This window comes from Hemitrygon akajei, chromosome 30 (assembly GCF_048418815.1).
Source record: "Hemitrygon akajei chromosome 30, sHemAka1.3, whole genome shotgun sequence".
In the NCBI taxonomy this organism is placed as follows: Eukaryota; Metazoa; Chordata; class Chondrichthyes; order Myliobatiformes; family Dasyatidae; genus Hemitrygon; species Hemitrygon akajei.
This window is the reverse complement of record NC_133153.1, coordinates 41,607,881-41,629,929: the sequence shown is the minus strand read 5'-3', so window position 1 is coordinate 41,629,929 and position 22,049 is coordinate 41,607,881. Positions and strand designations below refer to the sequence as shown.

General features: G+C 42.9%; 2 protein-coding genes across 2 annotated transcripts in view; both read left to right on the top strand.

The window, feature by feature from the left end:
* ctsh (cathepsin H) overlaps nucleotides 1–3,538 on the top strand; it is a 37,899-nt gene extending 34,361 nt beyond the window's left edge. Inside the window, exon 12 of the mRNA XM_073032699.1 lies at nucleotides 1,600–3,538. Coding sequence (XP_072888800.1) covers nucleotides 1,600–1,675 — 76 coding nt within the window. The 3' untranslated portion in view covers nucleotides 1,676–3,538. The remainder of the gene's footprint in view (nucleotides 1–1,599) is intronic.
* A 5,231-nt stretch (nucleotides 3,539–8,769) lies between these two features.
* Nucleotides 8,770–22,049, top strand: part of blm (BLM RecQ like helicase) — an 88,781-nt gene continuing 75,501 nt past the window's right edge. The window contains exons 1-5 of the mRNA XM_073032698.1: nucleotides 8,770–8,832; nucleotides 12,337–12,655; nucleotides 14,007–14,761; nucleotides 17,694–17,865; nucleotides 18,932–19,041. Coding sequence (XP_072888799.1) covers nucleotides 12,558–12,655; nucleotides 14,007–14,761; nucleotides 17,694–17,865; nucleotides 18,932–19,041 — 1,135 coding nt within the window. The 5' untranslated portion in view covers nucleotides 8,770–8,832; nucleotides 12,337–12,557. The remainder of the gene's footprint in view (nucleotides 8,833–12,336; nucleotides 12,656–14,006; nucleotides 14,762–17,693; nucleotides 17,866–18,931; nucleotides 19,042–22,049) is intronic.

Below are 22,049 nucleotides of genomic sequence, written 5' to 3'. Positions count from 1 at the left end.
GGGCGCAGATACAAGGTAATAGGGGAGAGATTTAAAGGGAACTGAGATTGAGCTGTCAGAGAGGGCAGTCGAGGCAGATACAATTGCAACATTTAAGAGGCATTTGGATAAGCAGATGGAGGAAAAGGGCTTGGAGTGTTATGGGACAAATGTGGACAACTGAAACTAGAAGGGAGGAAGCTGTGGTCGCTAAGGACCATATGGGCCGCAGGATCTGTATCTATGCTGTAGATCCTCTATCCCAGGAAGGCTAGGAACGTTACTGGCTTACAAATTACCTTTTGTGTTAACTTTCTAATTCCCATTCCCAAGGGTTGATTATTATGTATAAGCAGCCACAACTGTAGGGATTTAAAGGTAATGCACTGAAAATGCTGGAGGAACTCAGCAGGTCAGGCAGTATCGATGGGGAAACAGTCAGAATCAGGGTTAATATCACTGGCATACGTTGTGAAATTTGTTAACTTTGCAACAGCAGTACAATATAATACATAATTATAGAGAGAAGAAAAACTGAATTACTATATACATATATAAAATAAGTAGTGAAAAAATAAAAAAAGTAGTGAGGTAGTGTTGACGAAGGGTCTCGGCCCGAAACGTCAACAGTGCTTCTTATAGATGCTGCCTGGCCTGCTGTGTTCCACCAGCATTTTGTGTGTGTTGCTTGAATTTCCAGCATCTGCAGATTTCCTCGTGTGTGAGGTAGTGTTCATGGGTTCAATGTCCATTCAGAAATCAGATGGCAGAGGGGAAGAAGCTGTTCTTGAATCATTGAGTGTGTGCCTTTAGGCTTCTGTACCTCCTCCCTGACGGTAACAGTGAATAGTTGACCTGAGACCCTTTGTTAGGACTGGAAAGGAAGGGGGAAGAAGGTACAATAAGAAGGTGGGGGGGAGAAGGTGAACAAGCTGGCAGGTGACAGGTGGGGGGGGCGAATGAAATAAGAAGCTGGAATGAGGTAGGTGAAGAAGTGAACAGTGCACCATGGAAGAAAGGGAAGGAGGAAGGGAACCAAAGAGAGGTTACAGGCAGGTGAGGAGAAGAAAGTTACATCCTTCCTTATCAAGCAGTAGTAAATGAAGGCAACTGGACTTGTGTTGTCTGGAAGACGTTTCACCACTCACCACAGAGGCTTCTTCAGTTCTGATCCATGGTGGGTAGTTTTCCGGTTTATAAACTCTGTTGAGTTGTTTAAAGGTATAGCAATCACATGAGGGTCAATAAGAGTCATAGAGGTAATGAGAGGGTCATTAGTCTTGTCTTTGCATGAATGGAGGTGTGAACAGTTGTGGAGACACTGGGGTAGAGATGTTAGGACTGCATTGTAAGTAGCTGATAGGTGGTGTTGTACCCCACCCCCTCTGTTCAGGGGTGGGTTTTCCCACTCAGAGTGAGTTCATCTGCTCCGTTACTGGAACATAACCTCTGAAATGTTCTTAGTCAAAGATCCCTCCTGCTGTTTATGGATGTTTTGTGCACACAAAATTAATACTGTATATCTGAACGTCACAACTGATTGCTTACTCCACTGCAAGTGACACCATACTTCATTGGCTATCAAGACATCCTAAATCTTTCTCTGTGCATTTCGTTTAGCTATTTCTACATTGAACGAGGGAAGAACATGTGTGGATTGGCTGCATGTGCATCCTATCCCATCCCCAAGCTCTGACGTGATGAATGGTCCAGCTGCAGCTGAATCCCAAGCAGACATCGAATCTTAAACTGAAGGGCTGATTACTGCTTAGCAATATATTAAATGATTCTTTTGTTTTCAATCATTTCAGTATAATTTACACGTAAAAATGACTGTTCATACTTCTTCAGATTTAAATACTCTTGTGAGTACACAAAATAATCCCTAACATCCAAATTTTAAATATACTCTGCATGATATCAATACACATTTAACAAAATGGATCTCACCTGGCACATGAATGTTTTGTTTGCTTTAATCTAAAACCTGATTGACTTGTTGAATCAAATATTAATATCTGCTATGAAAAGAAATAGTTTTACATAGAAGACAACAAAATAAAGTATTTCTGACACGGAGTTCTATCCACCGGTCAGGATTCTGGAGGAAAACGTTAATAAATAAAATAAATTTTTTTAAAAAAAAAGTTTGAAATCGACAGTAATCTCAAGAAGCTCTGTACGGAGCAGAGGCAGGTTAAAGTTTTAGGTGTAGACTTGTCGTCAGAACTGGAAAAGAGGGGTTATGTAACCATCTTCATAAAACTTAGACAAACAAGTACTGACTTCAAAATGCATTTCTTGAGAGCACACACAAAACTCAGTATAATACAAAAGCAGCAGTTTTAACTTGTGGATGTCCAATCTGAAATAACCAAGTAGAAACACTCAGCAACTAAATCCCAACATACAGTTTCATCTCTGCCCCAAAACATTCAACAAACCATTTAAAAATAAGAAACTTTAGAAGGATTTAGAAAAAAGGAAACTTTATAAGCCTAAAAGGTCATATTTTTGAAAAAAATCAAAAAGCAAAATATTTCAGGTGCTAAAAAATCTGAACTAAAAGCAGAAAATGCTGGAAATACCTGGCAGGTCAGTCACCTAGAGAGATGAAGAAAATAAAGTTTCAGATTGGTTTATTTTGTCAGAATCATGTGGCTTCCCACTGTTGGACACACTCTAATGGCAATGGTTGTAAGGTTCATAGCTCATGATGGACTTTCATGTCCTCTCTCTCCTCGTCCAGATCCTTTCATGTTCTCTCTCTCTCCCTCTCAGGTCCTTCCACATCCTCTCTCTCTCCCTCTCCAGATCCTCTCACCTTCTCTCTGTCCCTCTCTCAGGTCCTTTCATATCCTCTCTCCCTCTATAGATCAAATCCTCTCTGTCTCCCTCTCAGATCCTTTCACATTCTCTCTCTCCCCCCATCTAATCTCATTCACCATGAACGAAGGGTGCCTCAACAACCAGAAGCCTGTGAATCAAACACTAGTTGGATATAAGAATGCCAGTTTCGTCAATGTATGATTTTTGTGGATTCTAAGCATTTCCTGTTTTTATTTAGAAAACAAAATCCGAGACATGTTTACTCTGTGAAGCATTCTTATTATGTGTGGCAATACAGATGCTGCAATTTGATGGTAAATCATGTTTTCTGCTTTCAATTACATTCACCATCAGTCATCAGCTGTTTGTTATTTTAGTGTTATTAGCTGAAAGGTTACAGTCTTAAAGCAGAATTGCTTCCATTCAAATGCTTACCAATGGAGGCTGTTCAATCCCGAGTTTTTCAGCTCAACTGTCCTTAGATCTGTATCAGCTCCAGCTTCAGTAACACTCAATACCCTTCAATAAAAATCAAAATCAAATTTCTATTTCCAATTGACTTACATGCTCTAGATCTTTTAAGGAGAGAGGGATTTATATTTTCACACCTGTTTAACACTCTCAGATATTCCACTGTTATTTTCATACAGAGTTTGAATTAATTGTTACGTTTTTGTATACGAATCATGTTTCTTTCATGGCTATAAAGTTTGTATCCTTTTGCAAACAAGTGTTCAGTTTTCTTTAATGAGGTGACATTGTCTTTGTGTAATGTTCAGAATCAAAATCAAGTTTAATATCACCAGTATATGTTGTGAAATTTGCTAACTTTGCAGCAGCTGTACAATGCAATACATAATAGTAGAGAAAAAACTGAATTACTGTACTAATATATATATGAAATAGTTAAATAAGTAGCACAAAAAAAAAGTAGTGAGGTGGTGTTCATGGGTTCAATGATCATTTAGAAATCAGATGTGTTACGTACCCCGTAACTGGGTGTCAGACCAGCAAAGACAGAAGTATCCATTGGAGTTTGGAGTCTGGTGGTACTATATTCAAAAGTGTTTATTAGTAAAATAAGCAAAACAATACCAATAATGCAAATATACATATAACACAAGTTAGCAGTAATAAACCTAAAAGTGTAGGAATAATAATAAGCAATAATAAACAAGCTCTATCGATGTCTAGAGGTAAATGAATTGTCATAGAAAAGTATAAAGTTCAGTTCAGTTCATGTGTGCTGAGGTAATTATGGTTGTTGGGTTGTAATCGTCGGAGAGAGAGAGAGAGAGCGAGAGACTAAGCAGCTGCAGTCAACAAACCTTCCTGTTGCCTTTTGATTCCGTTGCACCGTTGTTGTGGTGGTCATTCAGCTATGACCCCTCCGTCCTTCAACTAGACTGTTCTTCTGTGGTGGACTTGTCACTCTGGCATGAGTGGACACACACACAAGTTCCCACAGGCCCTGCTATAACACTATGAGTTTTACTGACCGATCTCCTGGTTCGGTCTCCGAAGCCCCCACCTTTCCTGTGGGTTCCAACACTCAATCAGTGTCCACTGGTGTGTCCGAAGGATGTCTCTCCAGACCTGTCTTTTTATCCCCACTCACGGGGTCTCAGCTATCCATCAACTCTGAATGACTGTGTCCATCAAATCAGGCCACTCCTGCTATCTCCTGAGGAATGTTAACGAGCAAAGTAATAGAAGGTAAATAATCCTTGTAGAAGTCATAATACAGTAAATCAACAGTCTCTCTCCCCCTCTTATCTGTAGCAAATGTTCTTGCCTGGGCTTTATCTCTCTCTCTCAATAGTAGCATAACAACAGCAATAGTTCATGGTTCTCGGGGGGGGGGGTAACTCTGCACCCCATTGTCCATCAGATCTGTTCATCACTCATAACAGATGGCAGAGGGGAAGAAGCTGTGTGTGCCTTCATTCTTCTGTACCTCCTTCCTGGCAGCAATGAGAAGAGGGCATGAACTGGGTGATGGGGTGTCCTTAATGATGGACACCTTTTTGAGGCCCCGCTCCTTGAAGATATTCTGAATACTACGGAGGCTAGTGCCCATGATGGAGCTGACTAATTTTACAAGTCTCTGCAACTTTTTCGATTCTGTGCCTGACCCTTCACCAGACAGTGATGCAGACCATTAGAATGCTCTCCACTGTATATCTGTAGAAATTTGCAAGTGTATTTGGTGACATACCAAATCTCAAACTCTGAATGAAATATAGCCGCTGTCTTGCCTTCTTTATAGCTGCATCGATATGTTGGGTCCAAATTAGGTCCTCAGAGATATTGACACCCAAGAACTTGGAATAGCTCACTCTTTCCACTTCTATTCCCTCTATGACGACTATATGTGTTCCCTTACCCTTTCTGAAGTCCACAATCAGTTCTTTGATTCCTGACATTACCTGCAAGGTTGTTGCTATATCACCACTCAACTAGCTGGTATATCTTGCTCCTGTAGTGTCCTCTTGTCACTATCTGAGATTCTGCCAACAATTTGTTGTATCAACAGCAAATTTATAGATGGCGTTTGTTAAGATCACGTTAAGCTCTTTATATCCAACAATTGCATGGGCATGTTACATTAGTGCCAGAACGTGTGGTGACACTTGCAAATTGCCCCAGCACAGCCTTAGGTTAAAGATTGGCTGTATTTGTCATGTGTACATCGAAACACAGTGAAATGCGTCATTTTCATCAATTCAAATCAGTGAGGATGGTGCTGGGCAGCCCACAAGTGTCACCACCCTTCCTTTGCCAACATAGCATCTGTATGTCTTTGGAAACCAGAATACCAGGAGGAAACACACACAATCATCAGGAAATTGTACAATTTCCTCACAGTCAGTGGCAGGAATGGAACCCCAACAGTAACCACTGGCACTGCAATACAGGTTGCATTGATTGTTAATGAAGATGTATATGTAAAAAATAAATGAAACTTCAAAGTTCAAGTTCAAAGTACATTTATTATCAAAGTATGTATGCAGTATACAACCCTGAGATTTGTCTTCCCACAGACAGCCAGGAAACCAAGTAAACCATGGAACCTGGTTGAAGAAAAATATCAACCCCTCCCCCAAGCACAAATCGTGTAAACGGCAACAAGAAAATCAACGCCTACCCCCCCACAAAAAATAAATCACGTAAACAGCAACAAGAAGAGCAAAAACACAGAATATAAAAACACAAAATCAAAAGATTCCAATCCACAAATTGCAGACCCAAAACTTCAGTGCTACCCTCCGCCCCTTGGAGGGGGAGAGAGAGTCTCACGCAGGCACCTTCAGCAGCAGCCAGCGAGAATGTTGCCTCTATTTTTATAGTTCCAGAGCCAATAAATGGAAAGCATTTTCTATTTCAAAAACTGCAACAAGTTTCATGCAGAGAAATTCTCCGTAATTTGTACCAATGACCTATGTCAATTGTAATCTGACCATATTGATTTTGATTATTTGCTGCTGTTGATAATGATCTGTTATTATCACGTATCGGGATACAGTGAAAAGCTTAGTTAATGCTATTGTAAATAATTCATTGACCTGAGGCTCCTGATTTCCAGCCCTGAACTGTTTTAAACAACACCTTCCCGGTTATGAATGTCCAATGTTTGCACTCCCCGTACATTTGCAAGGCAGTGGGATGGATGGGGATGGATTTGCTGACTGCTGCAGGGCTCAGGTATCTTCTGTTGGGCAGGAATGGGGCATTTCCATGCTTCTCCTTCCCCCATGTCCACCTTAAGAGTTTCTCCCCCCAGGAAGTTGATCAATCATTCTAGTTACCCCCTCTCCCCCGTCCCCTCAGTTACTGCACAGCTCTGTAAACACTTTATAAACCATCTTTTATAATGGTGTAAAAACATGCTGGTGTTTATCAATTCATACACATTTTATTCCACATCCATACTTTAACCTCTATTTTTTATATAATTCTTTATAATTGGTGTTTTTTGTAGTATGTCACGTCCTGACTGACACACCACAGCAATTCCTAATAAATGTAAATGTCAGCTGTTCATTATGTGCTCTGTCATATGACGTGGGAGATCATTGTCTGTCCATGACCATGATTGTTCTTGGTTCTACAGAAGTGGTTTGCCATTGCCTTCTTCTGGGCAGTGTCTTTACAAGACGGGTGACTCCCAGCCATTATCAATACTCTTCAGAGATTGTCTGTCTGGCGTCAGTGGTCACATAACCAGGACTTGTGATATGCACCTGCTGCTCATATGACCATCCAGCACCTGCTCCCATGGCTTCATCTCACCCTGATCGGTGGTGATGGGGGGGGGGGGGGGTGTGGAAGAGGCTAAGAAGGTGCTACACTCTGCCCAAGGGACACCTGCAGACTGGCGGAGGGACGGAGAGCCTTACACCTCCTTTGGTAGAGACATATCTCCACTCCACCTTGTACAAGCAAATGACAAATAAATTTGATCCTTATCATTGCCTGAGCCATGACAAATGGAGGCTAACCAGAGCCGAGCAGAGCTGCCAGGTCTGAGCAGACTGAGCTCAATGGTGGGAGGTCTTTGCCTGAGATGAACTAGGTTGTATCTAGCACTTCTCCATTCATGGGCCTACCAGGCTTTTATGCAGCCAGTTAGGATAGTCTCCACTAGGCGTCTGTTGAAGTTGGACAAAGCTTCTGGTAACTAGCTGAATCTACATAAACTTCTAAGAAAGCAGAACCACCACTGCACCTTCTTTGTGATTACATTGTCCCAGGACAGAACCTCTGATAACACCAGGAAATTTAAAGATTCCAACCACCCTAAACATTTTCAAAGACTGTTTCCATTGCACGAGGAAGGAGTTCCTCTGTCTCATTGATGGTACCTCATCTTTATCTTAAATGGATAGTCCTGACTTTTAACCAGTGGCCCCTCATCCTAGGTTTCTCAGTGCAATGCCTTTTCATTCTTACATTTATAGACCATGCGTTAAGACCATAAGACAAAGGACAAGAATTAGGCCATTAAGCCCACTGGGTCTGCTCCACCATTCCATCATGGTTGATTTATTATCCCTTGCAACCCCAGTCTCCTGCCTTATCCCCATAACCTTTGACACCCTTACTAATCAACCTGTGCTTTAAAAACACCCAATGACTTGGCCTCCACAGCCATTTGCGGTAATGAATTTCAGAGTTACCACCCTCTGGCTGAAGAAATTCCTCTTCATCTTCGTTCTAAAGGATGTCCCTCTATTCTGAGAATGTGCCCACTGGCCCTACTCTCCCCCACTATTGGAAACATCCTCTGCACATCCACTCTATCTAAGCCTTTCAATATTTAATAGGTTTCAATGAAATCCCCCCCCCCACCCCTCAGTCTTCTAAACCCCCTGGCAGTGGATGCCTCAAAAAGGCAGATCTATCACCCAGGACACGCTACCTTATTGCTACCATCAGGGAGGAGGTATAGGTGCCTGAAGACACACACTCAACGATTCGGGACCAGCTCCTTATCCTCTATCATCAGATTTCTAAACGGACATTGAACCCATGAACACTACCTCACTACTTTTTCCAGTACTTATTTAATGTAACTTTTTAAATAGATGCATATTTCTTAATGTAATTTAGAGTGCTGCCACATAACAACACATTTAACAACATATGCCAGTGATATTAAACCTGATTCTGATTACATTAATTAAAACTCATGGCCCTTTTGCCACTCAGATGGCTCCCCCTGGGGTGGTATAGTACTACAAAATAATTGAGGGGCTTCTTCATCTGACCCTCCCCACTCACCGCAAAAGTCTTACTGAAGTTTGAGAACCATAGTCCAAATTCTCCAAGAGGGTGACTTACATCAGCGGGAGGCGCGTCCCGAGCCTGGTCCCGCCCACTCGGCGCGGCGGTGACGCACTTCCTGGATACGGCGGAGAAGCGGGCGCGGGAATTTGGGTCGGGAAGTGGCGGGCGACAGGTGTCGGGTCTCGGGTCTCGGGTCTCGGGTCGTGGGCACCTCGGGCCCGGCCTGGGAGCAAGGTGAGTGTGGGGCTGGGGGGGGTCGATGTGCCTCTTTGGAGGTCCGCAATGAGGAGCAGAGGCAGGGTCTGCCACCGACCGCTCCCGGCCGGGTAGTGGACTGCAGCGGCCAGGCAAGCAAGCCGGGGCCTTGGCTTCCTTGTGTATATGATGAACAGAAACTGTTGTTGGCTGTGCTGCATCATCAAACGTCTGCATCTTGTCCTCATTCAGTAGGGGAAGAACTCAACTCAAACTTTCCTGAGGCAAGGGGAATTGGCGATTGATGCATTGCTCCCACTATAATACCCCACATCACCGCCATCCTAAACCACACATGAATGATAGAAACGTCCTTGTTCAATAAACTGAAGAGTGAGCGCAAAAACAGGAGCTTCGACCCGACCCTTCCAAGTCGAACAAGATTCCCATCCAAGCTTGTCTCATTTACCTGGGTTTACGCATCGCTCATCTAAACCTTTCCTACACAAATAGCTTTTAAATTGCCGTTATTGTAACCGCCTCAGCCACTTCCTCTGCTAACTCATTCCATGTACTCACGACTTTCTGCATGATGAAGTTGCCCTTCAAGGATGCCTGTAAGCAGGTACCAACAGGCTCAAAGACAGCTTCATCAGACTCTCGAATGGACCTATTGTATGATGAGGTGGACTCTTGCTCTCACAATCTACCTCGTTGTAATCTTGCTGTTTATCGTTTGCTTGCATTGCAATTTTTAGGTAGATCTTAAACTTTATTTTGCACGATTATGGTTTTACTTTATTCTAGCTCGATGCACGGTGTAATGATCTGATCTGTATGAGGAGACCTTTCAGTGTTCGAGGTCGACCATAGATGTTATGTCTATGTGAAATATTAGCCAGTAAGGAAACCAGGGCGGTATAATATGGCGAGCAAGCAGTTGCCCGTGTGGTAGACTCCCCCCCCCCCCCCCCCCCTCCCGCACGCAGCTGCAGAGACCAATACAGTTTGGCACCAGAGGTGTTGCCTTAGGAACTCCAGCTCCAGATTTTCCCTCCTGGCTTCCCCATGAGTGGGTATAGCAAGGCAGCAGAGATTTGAGATCAGAGTTTTCTTTCTCCTGGATGAGTTGCCATCACTGTTGACAAGCCCCATCTGCCCGGAGCGACTGGTTTTAAAGTGCCAGTAACCCGCCTTTGCCCCATCTGTCAGTAGAAATGGTTCTGCCGGGCTTAGTAGCTAAGCCACACGCAAAGGCCAGGACCTGAACTTGATTGCCAGGGGCTATTGGGAGCTTGTCCCCACTACCATCCCTGGTTATAACAACCTTTAAGAACCTGATGTGTGAACAACAAGCTTGGTACGTGTGACAATTAATCAATATCAAATATATGTGCCCTTTACTCTTTCCCTGCAATGAAGTTTGAGAAGAGATTTAACAAAGGTGTATAAGATCATCGGTGCCAGGACGAGGCCACCCTCAGGATGGAGGAGCACCACCACATATTTCATCTGGGTTGCCTCCAACCTGATGGAATGAATTTTGATTCCTCCTTCCAGTTTTAAAAAAAAATCCCTCCCCCTCCCCTCTTCTATTCCTCACTCTAGCCTCTTACCTTTTCTCACCTGCTTGTCACCTCTCCTTGGATCCCCTCCTCCTTCCCTTTCTCTGATGGCCTACTCTCCTCTTCTATCAGATTTCTTCCTCTCCAGCCCATTACCTGGCTTCAGCTGTCACTTTCTAGCTAGGCCCATTCCCCTCCCCACACCTTTTTTTATTCTGGTGTCTTCCCCCTTTTCCAGTCCTGAAGGAAGAGTCTTGGCCCGAAGCATTGACTGTTTATTCATTTCCATCAATGCTGCCTAACCAGCTGAGTTCCAGCATTTTGAGTGTGTTGTACATAATCATGATATGTTAGAAGATTATTTTAGAGCAGGGTTCCCAACTTTTCTTGTACTATGGTCCTATACTATTAAGCAAGGGGTCTGTGGACCCCAGGTTGGAAACCCTTGTTTTAGAGAGAAGTTGTCCCTTTAGCAGAGGGTTGAAGAATGGGGCTAGCACAAATTTAAAATGATAAAGCTAAAGATCCAGAGATGATGTGAGGAGAAGCTGCATCAGTCATAATTTTTGAAAAGGGATTGAATAGGCACATGAAAACAGTTTACAGGGCTATTGGAAAACAGGGGAACGGACAGATGGGATTGTTCAGCAAAGAGTTCAGATGAGCTGATCGCTGAAAGGTCTTCAACCCCAATAATAATTCTTTCTGTATCATGTGGAGGATGGAGAAAAGCACTTGCATTTCTTGAGCTTCTGGTCAAGGCCACAGTCAGGTTGGAGGAGCAACTCCTTATATTCCGTCTGGGTAGCCTCCAGCCTGATGGCATGAACATCGATTTCTCAAACTTCTGGTAATGCTTCTTCCCCCCCCCCCCCCTTCATAATTCCCAGTTTCCCCTCTTACCTCATCTCTTTACCTGCCCATCACCTCCCTCCGGTGCTGCTCCCCCTTCCCTTTCCGCCCCTGCATGGCCTTCTGTCCTCACCTGTCAGATTCTCCCTTCTCCAGCCTTTTATCTCTCTCACCTATCAACTCCCCAGCTCTTTACTTCAACCCCCCCCCCCCCCCCCCCCCGGCTTCACCTATCACATACTACCTTGTATTTCTTCTCCTCCTCCCCCCACCTTCTTATTCATAATCTCTTTTCTCCTGGTCACGATAAAGGATCTCGGCCTGAGAAATTGACTGTTTTACTCTTTTCCATAGATGCTGCCTGGCCTGCTGCGTTCCTCCAGCATTTTGTGTGTGTTGCTCTAGTTTCCAGCATCTGCAGAGTTTGTCATTTGCATTTCTATGTCTTTTTCATTAGCTCAGGATATCAAGAGCTTTATGATTTTTTTTAAAAGTGCTGATTCAAATGTAATACAATGAACTTGACAATTTCCACACAGAAGCTCCTGAAATGGTATTATTATTGGTAGACACTTGGATGGTGCATAGTCTTTAAATGCTAAGGGATATTATGCTTTTATGTAAGATACAGGACAGTTTATATATCATCTGAGTCATTGAACACTGCAGTTCAGAAACAGGCCCTTTGGCGTATCTAGTCAGGGCCGAATTATTATTCTGCTTATACCCATTCGCCTGCATCTGGACTATATTGCTCCATACCCCCTCCCAACCATGTACTGATCCAAACTTCACTTGAGTGTTGCAATTGAACCCACTTCTGCTGGCAGCTCATTGTACACTCCATCATCCTCTGACTAAAGAAGTTCCCTCAGGTTTCCCTTAAATGTTTCACATTTTGGCATCGGTTGGCATTCCCTGCAAGTTGCAGGCTAATGCATTTTTCTGATTAAGTTGATGGAAGATTATTGGTCAGAGGACAGGCAAATACTTATCCAAGTACTGTTTAATGTTACATTTCCTCAGTACTGCACAAGTGTCATCCAGGGTTATGGGATTCAGCCACTGAAGTGGGCCTTCGATCCAAAATGTCATCACTGACATCCAGATTATTTAAATTCTGCAGGTTTCCAGCATTTGAAGAATCCAGATTATCTGCTCAGATCGGAGCCTCTAGAATTCACATGGCAATCAAATTAAACAAGTACAGTACGTGGAAAGTGGGAGAATGCAAGTTCCATGGATCAAGTTTGATACGTTCCACTGAGCAGCGGCATCAGCACGTACCTGTGTGTAAATTATCCAAACTGTGAAATACAAATCAGCTATTTGGGTTTGTCCTGCAGAATGACTTGCTTACCACAGAACAACCTCCAGAAACAGCTCGAGCTGCACTCGGAGAAAGGAGTACAAAATAAGCTTTCACTGGGCAAAAGCAAACAAGGGTATGTAGTTAAAAATATATTAAAACTGTATTTACATCTGACTGTCTTTCATGAATTTCCTGATCATCCCTTACAAGTATTATTTCCCAGTTTGCCATAAAACAGGAGCGTGTCTCCGTACAATAGTGGTCGCCAACCCGTCGATCGTGATCAGCTAGTCGATCTTTGAGACTTTCCCAGTTGATCCCGAAAAAAGGAAAGAGAAATAAATAGACATATACTGTTGAGAGATTGTTTCCGGGTTGCGGGGTTTTAGTTCCGTTCTTTCTGTCCAGTGCGCATGCGTATAGCTCTCCCGCACTACACAGTGTAATTCACTGGTCCCCAACCACCGGGCCACGAGGAAACGCTATGAGTCAGCTGCACTTTTCCTCATTCCCTGTCAGCCCACTGTTGAACTTGAACCCACGCGAAGTCATCAGGCGACTAAACGCAGTGATACCCTTGCGCCAGGGATCACCGGTTGCCCTCAGGCGGCCGGCGGGAAGTGCCGTCGCTACTGGCCTGGAGCGCTGCCTCTGAACCTGTTTAGCACACCGAATGTTCGTGGGGAACCCGGTGCTAAAATATTAGCAGACGACCTAATTCGGACTCAGCGTTTTATTAAGAATCAGAGCAGCTACCGCGCTGCGATCTACTGAAACAAACATTTGTCAGCCGATAGATCCTACAAGAAGGGCGGGGAGGCGCTCTGTCGCACTCCCCGCTTGGTCGGCCGTGCTCTCCGGACTGTGACCGCTGCGGCCCCAGTACGGGGAAAGGGGACCTCCGGCCCTGTCCTCTCACCCCACCCACGACCAGCCACACCTGGCCAAGGTGTCTGGCGGCGGGTGGGTGGGAGGCTGAGTTCGGGCCCGGAGGCTGTCTAATGAGGCAATGAAGCCCTCAAAACTGCTTCGGTACCCCGAGTCCAAGCACCCAGCACTTAAAGACGAACCTGCTGAGTTTTCTCAGCGGAAAAAAACGTGAGCAGGCGGGACAGAAGCCGAGAGCTGTGAAAACTAGAATAGACTGGACGCAAGGAACCTGCTTCGAGTATCGCTGTATTCTGGTCGTGTTTAACACCACCACCCCCCCGCGCCCCAGTCGGCCGGTCCACAAGAATATTATCGATATTAAACAGGTCCGCGGTGCAAAAAAAAGGGTATCCGGTGTTTATATTATTATTTCTACTTCCGGGTTGCGGGGCTTTACTTCCGGTCTTTTCTGCCCCGGTGCACATGCGTGTAACTAATTGATGTGGGGTCGATCTTGCCTTTTACTAAGGCCGAGTTAGGAGATCTTGGGCTTAAAAAGGTTGGTGACCACTACCGTACAATAATAACATGTAAATCTAATTCATCATTTACAGGGCATTCACGTTCAAGAAGGTTCCCCCAGGAACTCCCAGTCTGCCGCGATTAACCTGCACCGGTGCTCTGAAAGACAGGGATGTGAATGTTTTCAAGCAAGCAACCCTGAGAAAAACTGAATCAGCTCCATGCTCGCCAAAACCTAGTGATCAGCCGCTCAAGATCAATCACTTTCATGAACGTGCCGTCAAGCAGTTGGATGTAACTTCACGATTTGTCGCTCCTTTGGCTGGATCCCCACCTCTGAGGCAAAGTGCAGCAGCTGACCCTGTTTCTAGGAAGTTTGAGCCGGATCAGTCGTTAGGCTCCATTATCAGTCTGGATGACTGGGATGATCTGGATGACTTCGAACCCCCAAAGAAAGAAAAAAGTGATTTGAAATCAACTTTGTCTTCTAGCACCGAGCAGCCAGCACATGAACCTAATAAAGTGAAGCTTTTAAACACTAGTGCATTGACTTCACCCAAAGCTGTAAATGGAGGCAGTCTTAATGTGAAGCCAGTCAGTGAGGACCAGAATGCAACCTCTTTAGGGAAGAGCAGCACAGATATCCAGTCACCAAGTCGACTCTGTACAGGGTCAAAGCAAGTTAATGACCTTGAAGTCTGCCTGGTCAGCTCCCAGCAGGCTTCCCGCTGTGACAGTGAAGATTCCACCAGGTCTTCCACTCAAAAGAAGATAAGTTCTTCAGGCCCAAGGATTATCTTGAGTGACAATGACTCAGTTGGCAGTGAGGAGGATGCAAAAGAAAAAAGTAAGGATCGGTTATGATTTGCCTAAAATTAATGAATTTGTTTAAGGAGGCTGTAGTGACAGGTTAGATACCTGGGGATATCTGGAAGTGGTGAATGGCTTGCCATTAGAACTCAGACTCTTGTCACTAAGAGTAGGTGATTCGATGCTGTCTCTTGTTGGAAATGGTCTGGGTCTTTGGTGAATGTTACTTGTCGTTTATCATGCCAAGTCAGGCAGGCAGTGCAGTGGCTGTGTCTCTTGCTGAGAAGGTGCAGATGGAACTGGACATAGTGCATTTGTCACTGAGTGTCCCCATTTCTGACTGTTATCCTTTGTAACTCCAAAACTTTAAACTAATTAAAGAAAAACACAGGAGTCTAAAATGCAAGTTTGACTTTGTGGTTACTTTAAGCGAGGTTAGTACGTATGACATTGTGGCTTCGTGATTAACGCAATTCACGTATTTTTACATATAATCAAATGAATTATTTAAATGAACAAGAATGCTTAATCAAAAAATATATTTACAATATTACTTAACTACTAATAAAATATTAAATATACAACACCTGTCTTATGGAAATAAGGTAATTAATGGAGCCACTGTGAATTATTTTATTATTAGGATTCATTTTGAGTGGACTAGAACATAAAAGCAGGAATGTATTGCTGAGCGAAGGGTCTCAGCCCGAAACGTCGACAGTGCTTCTTCCTATAGATGCTGCCTGGCCTGCTGTGTTCCACCGGCATTTTGTGTGTATTGCTTGAATTTCCAGCGTCTGCAGATTTCCTTATGTTAATGTATTGCTGAGGCTTTATAAGGCATTGCTCAGAGTGCATTTGGAGTGTTGGAAGCAGTTTTGGTCACCTACCTAAGAAAGGATGTGTTGGCATTGGAAAGGGTCCAGATGAGCTTCAAGAGAATGATTCCAGAAATGAAAAGGTAAAAGCAGGGTTTCCCAACCTTTTTTATGCAATGGACCCTTACCATTAACCAAGGGGTCCGTGGCTCCCAGGTTGGAAACCCCTAGGTTAATGTGTGAGGAGGGTTTGATGTCTGGACCTGTACTTGCTGGAGTTTAGAAGAATTTGGGGGGGGGGGGGGGGGGGAATCTCATTGAAATCTGCTGAATACAGAGTGGACAAGGAGAGGAAGTTTCCTATAGTGGGGGAGTCTAGGACCTGAGGGCACAGCCTCAGAAGCATGTCCCATTAGAACAGAGATGAAGAGAAATTTCTTTAGCCAGAGGGTGGTGAATCTGTGGAATTCGTTGCCACAGACAGCTTTGGAGGCCAAGTCACTGTGGTTCAGAGGGATGATAACTCAGCGATGGTGGATTGGTGGAGCAGACGCGATGGACTTAATTCAGCTCCGGTAGAGGGTGGTGGTAGATGGGCTGTATTATTTATTTGTTTCAGTGATGCGGTGCGGAGTTGGCCCTTCTGGAAGGTGGTGGTAGATGGGCTGTATTATTTATTTATCTCAGTGATGCGGTGCGGAGTTTCGGAGGGTGGTGGTAGATGGGCAGTATTATTTATTTATCTCAGTGATGCGGTGCGGAGTTGGCCCTTCCGGAGGGTGGTGGTAGATGGGCAGTATTATTTATTTGTTTCAGTGATGCAGCGTGGAGTTGTCCCTCCCGGCGCTTCAAGCCATGTTCTCCCAGAAACCTCACAACCCTGATTAACCCTACGCTGATCACAGGACAACTTACAGTGAATAATTAACTGCCCCGGTAGGTCTTTGGACTGTAGGAGGAAAGAGGAGCACCTTGAAATACCCTCGTGCAGAGACTTCTTACAGAATAGTGCTGGAATTGAACTCTGAACTCCAGAATACTCCCAGCTGTAATAGCGTCCCACTAACCGTGGCGCCCATGGACCGCCTGAAGGTCTGTGATCTGTTCCAGGACTTCTGCTCATTGTGATTTTCATAAATGGCTTGGATGAGGAAATGGAGGGGTGGGTTAGTAAATTTGCAGATGACATGAGGATGGGTGTTGTGGATAGTGTAGAAGGCAACATTGGAACATTGAGAGGATCGATAGCTGGGCTGAGGAGTCACAGACAGAGCTCAATCTGGAAAAGTGTGAAGTAATTCATTGTGGAAAGTCCATAAAACACTGGAGCAAATTAGGCCATTCAGCCCATCGAGTCTGCTCTGCAATTCCATCATGGCTGATCCCAGATCCCGCTCTTCAAGGCAAAGTTCAGGGCTAATGGCAGGGTTCTCAACAGTGCGGAGGAACGGAAGGATCTTGGGGTCCACATCCACAGATCCAACAAATCTGCGCAAGTTGATAGGGTTGTTAAGAAGAAGTATGGTATGTTGTCTTCATTAGGCAAGAGATTGAGTTCAAGAGCCATAGGGTCATGTAGCTCTATAAAACCCTTGTAGGAGCTGCGTTGTGCATTTTGATTTTGGATTAGATTTAGCTGCTACAATTCCGGTCAGACCACACTTGGAATATTGTGTTCAGTTCTGGTCACCGGTCACCTTATTGTAGGAAGGATGTGGAAGCTTTAGGGAGACTTCAGAGGACATTGATGCCTGGACTAGCGAACATGTCTTATGAGGATAGGTTGACTGAGCTCGGGCTTTTCTCTTTAGAATGAAGGGGGATGAGAGGTGGCTTGATAGATATGTATAAGAAGATAAGAGACATAGATTGAGTGGACAGCCAGAGACTTTTCCAGGGCTAATGGCTAATATGAATGTCACAGTGGGAATGTACAGCAGCAGGAATTGAACCCTCACCACTGGTGCTGTAAAATGTTATGTTAACTGTTATGCTACTGTGCCGCCCAGAATTGTACGCAGTTCTCCAGGTGTGACCTTAAAGCCCTTTACAATCTCTTTGCTCATCTACTCCATCCATCTTGCAGTAAGGCCATTCATCTTCCTAACTGCTTGGCTTTACCTGCTTGCTAACTTTCTGTGATTTATGTAGTTGACTTTACAGATACTGACATCCTTATAAGCAGCCAGCCACCACTTAATACCATCCACTCAGAGAGCAGCAACCAGGGTCAACCACAGAACGAGGACTGTGAAGTTGATTTTATTCCACCATCCCCTGAAAGTGATCAGATGTCTTTGCCATCCTTCTTCAAATGTCTCAGGTTTGCCTGCACAATCAATTCTATTTTACAGTGTGGATTGTAAGGGGAGTATTTAATACCATTACTTTCTCTGGGAGTATCTTGAGTAGCAGTAGGTAACATTTTAATAGGCCAGAATTTGGTTATAAACAAACAAGTTTAATTATTAGTTTTTTGAAAGCGCAAGCTTTGTGCGACCCTTCCACTTGAATTATAAACTGTTGCAAATATGTTTATATTAATTGTCTATCTAATGCACCTGTGAACCAATCTGAAAAAGAAATAAGTTCAAGTTTATTATCATTCAACTGTATATATGTATACTGCTAAACAAAACAACGTTCCTCTGGACAAAGGTGCACAGCATAGTAAATATAACTCACACAACACAAAAAGTAATATTACCATAAATAAATTATCCATCAATAAAATATCTAATCAGCCAATCGTGTGGCAGCAACTCAGTGTGTAAAAGGATGCAGACATGGTCAAGAGATTCGGTTGTTCAAACCAAACATTGGAATGGAGAAGTTTGACTTTGTGGAATGATTGTGGTGCTAGACAGGGTGGTTTGAATATCTTAGAAACTGCTGATTTCCTAGGATTTTAATGCAGAACAGCCTCTAGAGAATACAGAGAAAGGTGTGACAAACAAAAAACATCCAGTGAACAGCAAAATACACTTTGTTAATGAGAGAGAGCAGAGGAGAATATCAGACTGATTCAAGGTGACAGGAAGGTGACCGTAACTCAAGTAACCATGCGTTATGACAGTGATGCGCAGAAGAGCATCTCTAAACACACAATACCTTGGACCTTGAAGTGGATGGGCTGCAGTAGCAGAAGACCATAATCATGCACTTTATGTACAGGAGGTCTCTCTCTGCTGAGTGTAGATCTCATTCTGCCCCGGACAATCAATGTGAACAATGTATTTGTTTACTGGAGTGAGGCTTGAACCCACAACTCTGTCATTTAGTGGTGAGAGTGCTACCATGAAAGGCAGTTCAAGTCAGTATCTGTAGCAGTTCCTGAGGGATTTTATCTTTGAATAGAAACCTTTCACTGAAATAATCTCTGTCCACAGTGATTCAGCAGAAACTGTGCGTTCTCGAGAGCAATTTGTTTCGTCAACAGATGCACAGCCACAAGATGAGGATCATACCAATGGATCATCAAACAGTAGAGTGGATAAAGGTAAGAGTTTTATCCTGTTACTGTTCATTGGTATTCAAAGTAAACTTATTATCAAAGAACATACATGTCAGCATATACAGTATAACCCTGAAATTCATTTTCTTACAGTTATACTGAATATATCCATAACAATGATAGAGTCAGTGAAAGATTGATTTTCTTCCGTTGTAGTTTTTACTAAGGGAATAAGAAATTTTCAAATTGTGGTCATGTTTTCAATAATAAATCTAAATTTCAAATGTATTAAATATTGGCATATATCTGATACGTGCCTCAATTAGGTGTAGGTATTTAATTAATCCTATAACTAGAGCAGTGACCTGTTAACTCAGACTTTTCCATTATGAATCTGGATATTCAATTCAGGAACACTATAATAAAAAAGCAAGGATGTAATGCCGAGTCTTTATAAGGCATTGGTCAGACTGCACTTGGAGTACCTTGAGCAATTCTGGGATCCTTTTCCAAGAAAGGATTGCAGAAGGTTCACGAGAACGAGGAGTGTTAACTCTATAAGCCTATACTCACTGGAGTTTAGAAAATGATGGGCTTCTCATTGAAGTTATCAAATATTGAAAGACCTGGATAGAGTGGATGTAGAGAGAATGTTTCCTACAGTGGGAGAGTCTCGGACCAAGGTCTAGAATAGAGGGATGTCCTTTTAGAACAGAGATAAGGAATTTCTTTAGCAAGATGGTGGTGAATCTGTGGAGTTCGTTGCCACAGACAGCTATGGAGGTCAAGTCATTGGTAAATTTGAAGTGGAGGTTGATAGGTTTTTCATTAGTAAGGGTGTCAAAGGTTATAGGGAGAAGGCAGGAGAATGGGGTTGGGGGGAATAATAAATTAGCCATGATCAAATGATGGAGCAGACTCCTGTATCTTATGTTCTTATCAGGATTTATAAAAGACTAGATTAAATCTGCATATTCTTTTTCCTTTGTGAGTGAGGCTGCACCAGCTCTTGACTGCAATGTATGACTGAAAGTGGCTGCTACTAATAAATCCAATGAGTTCAACTGAAACTGCTCCTCCACTGTTGAAGAATGATAAGAACTACATGAATGTGGAATAGAGGAACAGGCTGTTTTCCATCGGGCTCATATGGAAACTTGGTTCATTGCTGGCCCCACTAACAGCCACAGGACTAAGTGGTGAGAAAGCCACCTTTCATAAGCGATATCCATCTAGGGTCAATATGATTTGGGGTTCAACCAAGCAGGAACTTCATGATGTTCCAATTAAAGAAACCTCTATTTGAGCTCATGCTGTGTAAATACTGCCCATACACAATTGTTGACTGGCACAAAATAACAAATCATATGCTGCATAAAATCATCTCTTTGGAGTGTGCATAGCAGTAAAAATCTTAATCAGGGCATTGCATATACAGTGTCTATAAAAAGTATTCACCCTCCCCCCAGAAGTTTTCATGTTTTATTGTTTTACAACATTGAATCACAGTGGATTTAATTTGGCTTTTTTTGATACTGATCAACAGAAAAAGACTCTCGTGTGAAAGTGAGAACAGATCTCTACAAAGATATCAAAATTAATTACAAACATAAAACACAAAATAATTGATTGCATAGGTATTCACTGCCTTTAATATGATGCACCAATTGGCTTTAGAAGTCACAATTAGTTAAATGGAGATCACCTGTGTGCAATCAATTGTAGTAAAAATACATCTGCATCTAGAAGGTCCAACTGCTAAATATTGATAAATGTAAAGGAGCATTAAATATCCTTAGGTGTCTACGTGGGTATTCTTGGGGTTCTACACAAAAATCTCTGTTGACCATTTATATTTGTTTAATTAGATCTGTACTTGATTATGGCTGTGTGGCTTATGGATCAGCTTCATCTTCAAATATAAAATGTTTGGATGGGATGCAAGCTCAGGCTTTCAGACTGTGTTGTGGTGCAGTAAGGTCGTCTCCTTTCTCAGCTTTACTGGTTGATATGGGAGAATTACCTTTACAGTTGTGGAGGTTGAAGGTGATGTTAACATACTGGATTAATTTGAGGGTACAGAGAAATGATTACCCTGTTAAAAGTGTATTGGAAGACAGTTGGGAGGATCACAAGAAGGGTGTTTTTGGTTTTGGGTGGCTGGGTTCTTATCATGCTAGGAATATGTGTTTGCTAGATTATGCAATATGTCCCACTGTAACTTACATAGTAATCCCACCTTGTTTTTTCCCAATGACTAGTTGATTTTAGGTTACGTTATTTAATGAAATGGATCCTATTATGCCTGAGACACTGTTGGATAATAGCCATTAGGAAACACCTCTTTATAGAATACGTAAAACTGTTGGATTGATGGGAGAAGGGGGTAAACAAGAAGGGAAAGAATTATATTGACTTGACTTAGAATTAGGCATACTGTGCTTTATTATTCCTTGAGTCTTACTGGAAAACATCACTCTGGGGTGTGTAGCTTTCATCTTTATGAAGCAGCTAAATATCCATTTACAATGTGAAACATACAAGGTTGAAATAAATCAAATGCAGGCTTCACTACTATCTTTAGAGGTTGATGGTTTCCAGATTTTCATTTAAAAACTTTAAGTTATGGAAGTGACTTTAATTTAATTCACAATTTTGCCTTTCATTATTTACAATCTATAGGGCTTTTACTAAATACTGATTGAAGGGGTGACTAATTATGCTATCAATTTTTTTGTGTTTAATAGTTGTAATAAATTTAGACCAATTTGTAGAAATTTGTTTTCACTTTGACATGAAAGAGTCTTTTCTGTCGCTCTGTGTCAAAAAAGCCAAATTAAATCCATTGTGATTCAATGTTGTAAAACAATAAAACATGAGTTTTATTTTATGGAAGACCGGCGGTTGCCCAAGCTGCAAGTCGCCCCTCTCCACACTACCAATGTTGTCCAAGGGAAGGGCATTAGGACCCATACAGCTTGGCACTGGTGTCGTCACAGAGCAATGTGTGGTTAAGTGCCTTGCTCAAGGTCACACACGCAGCCTCAATTAAG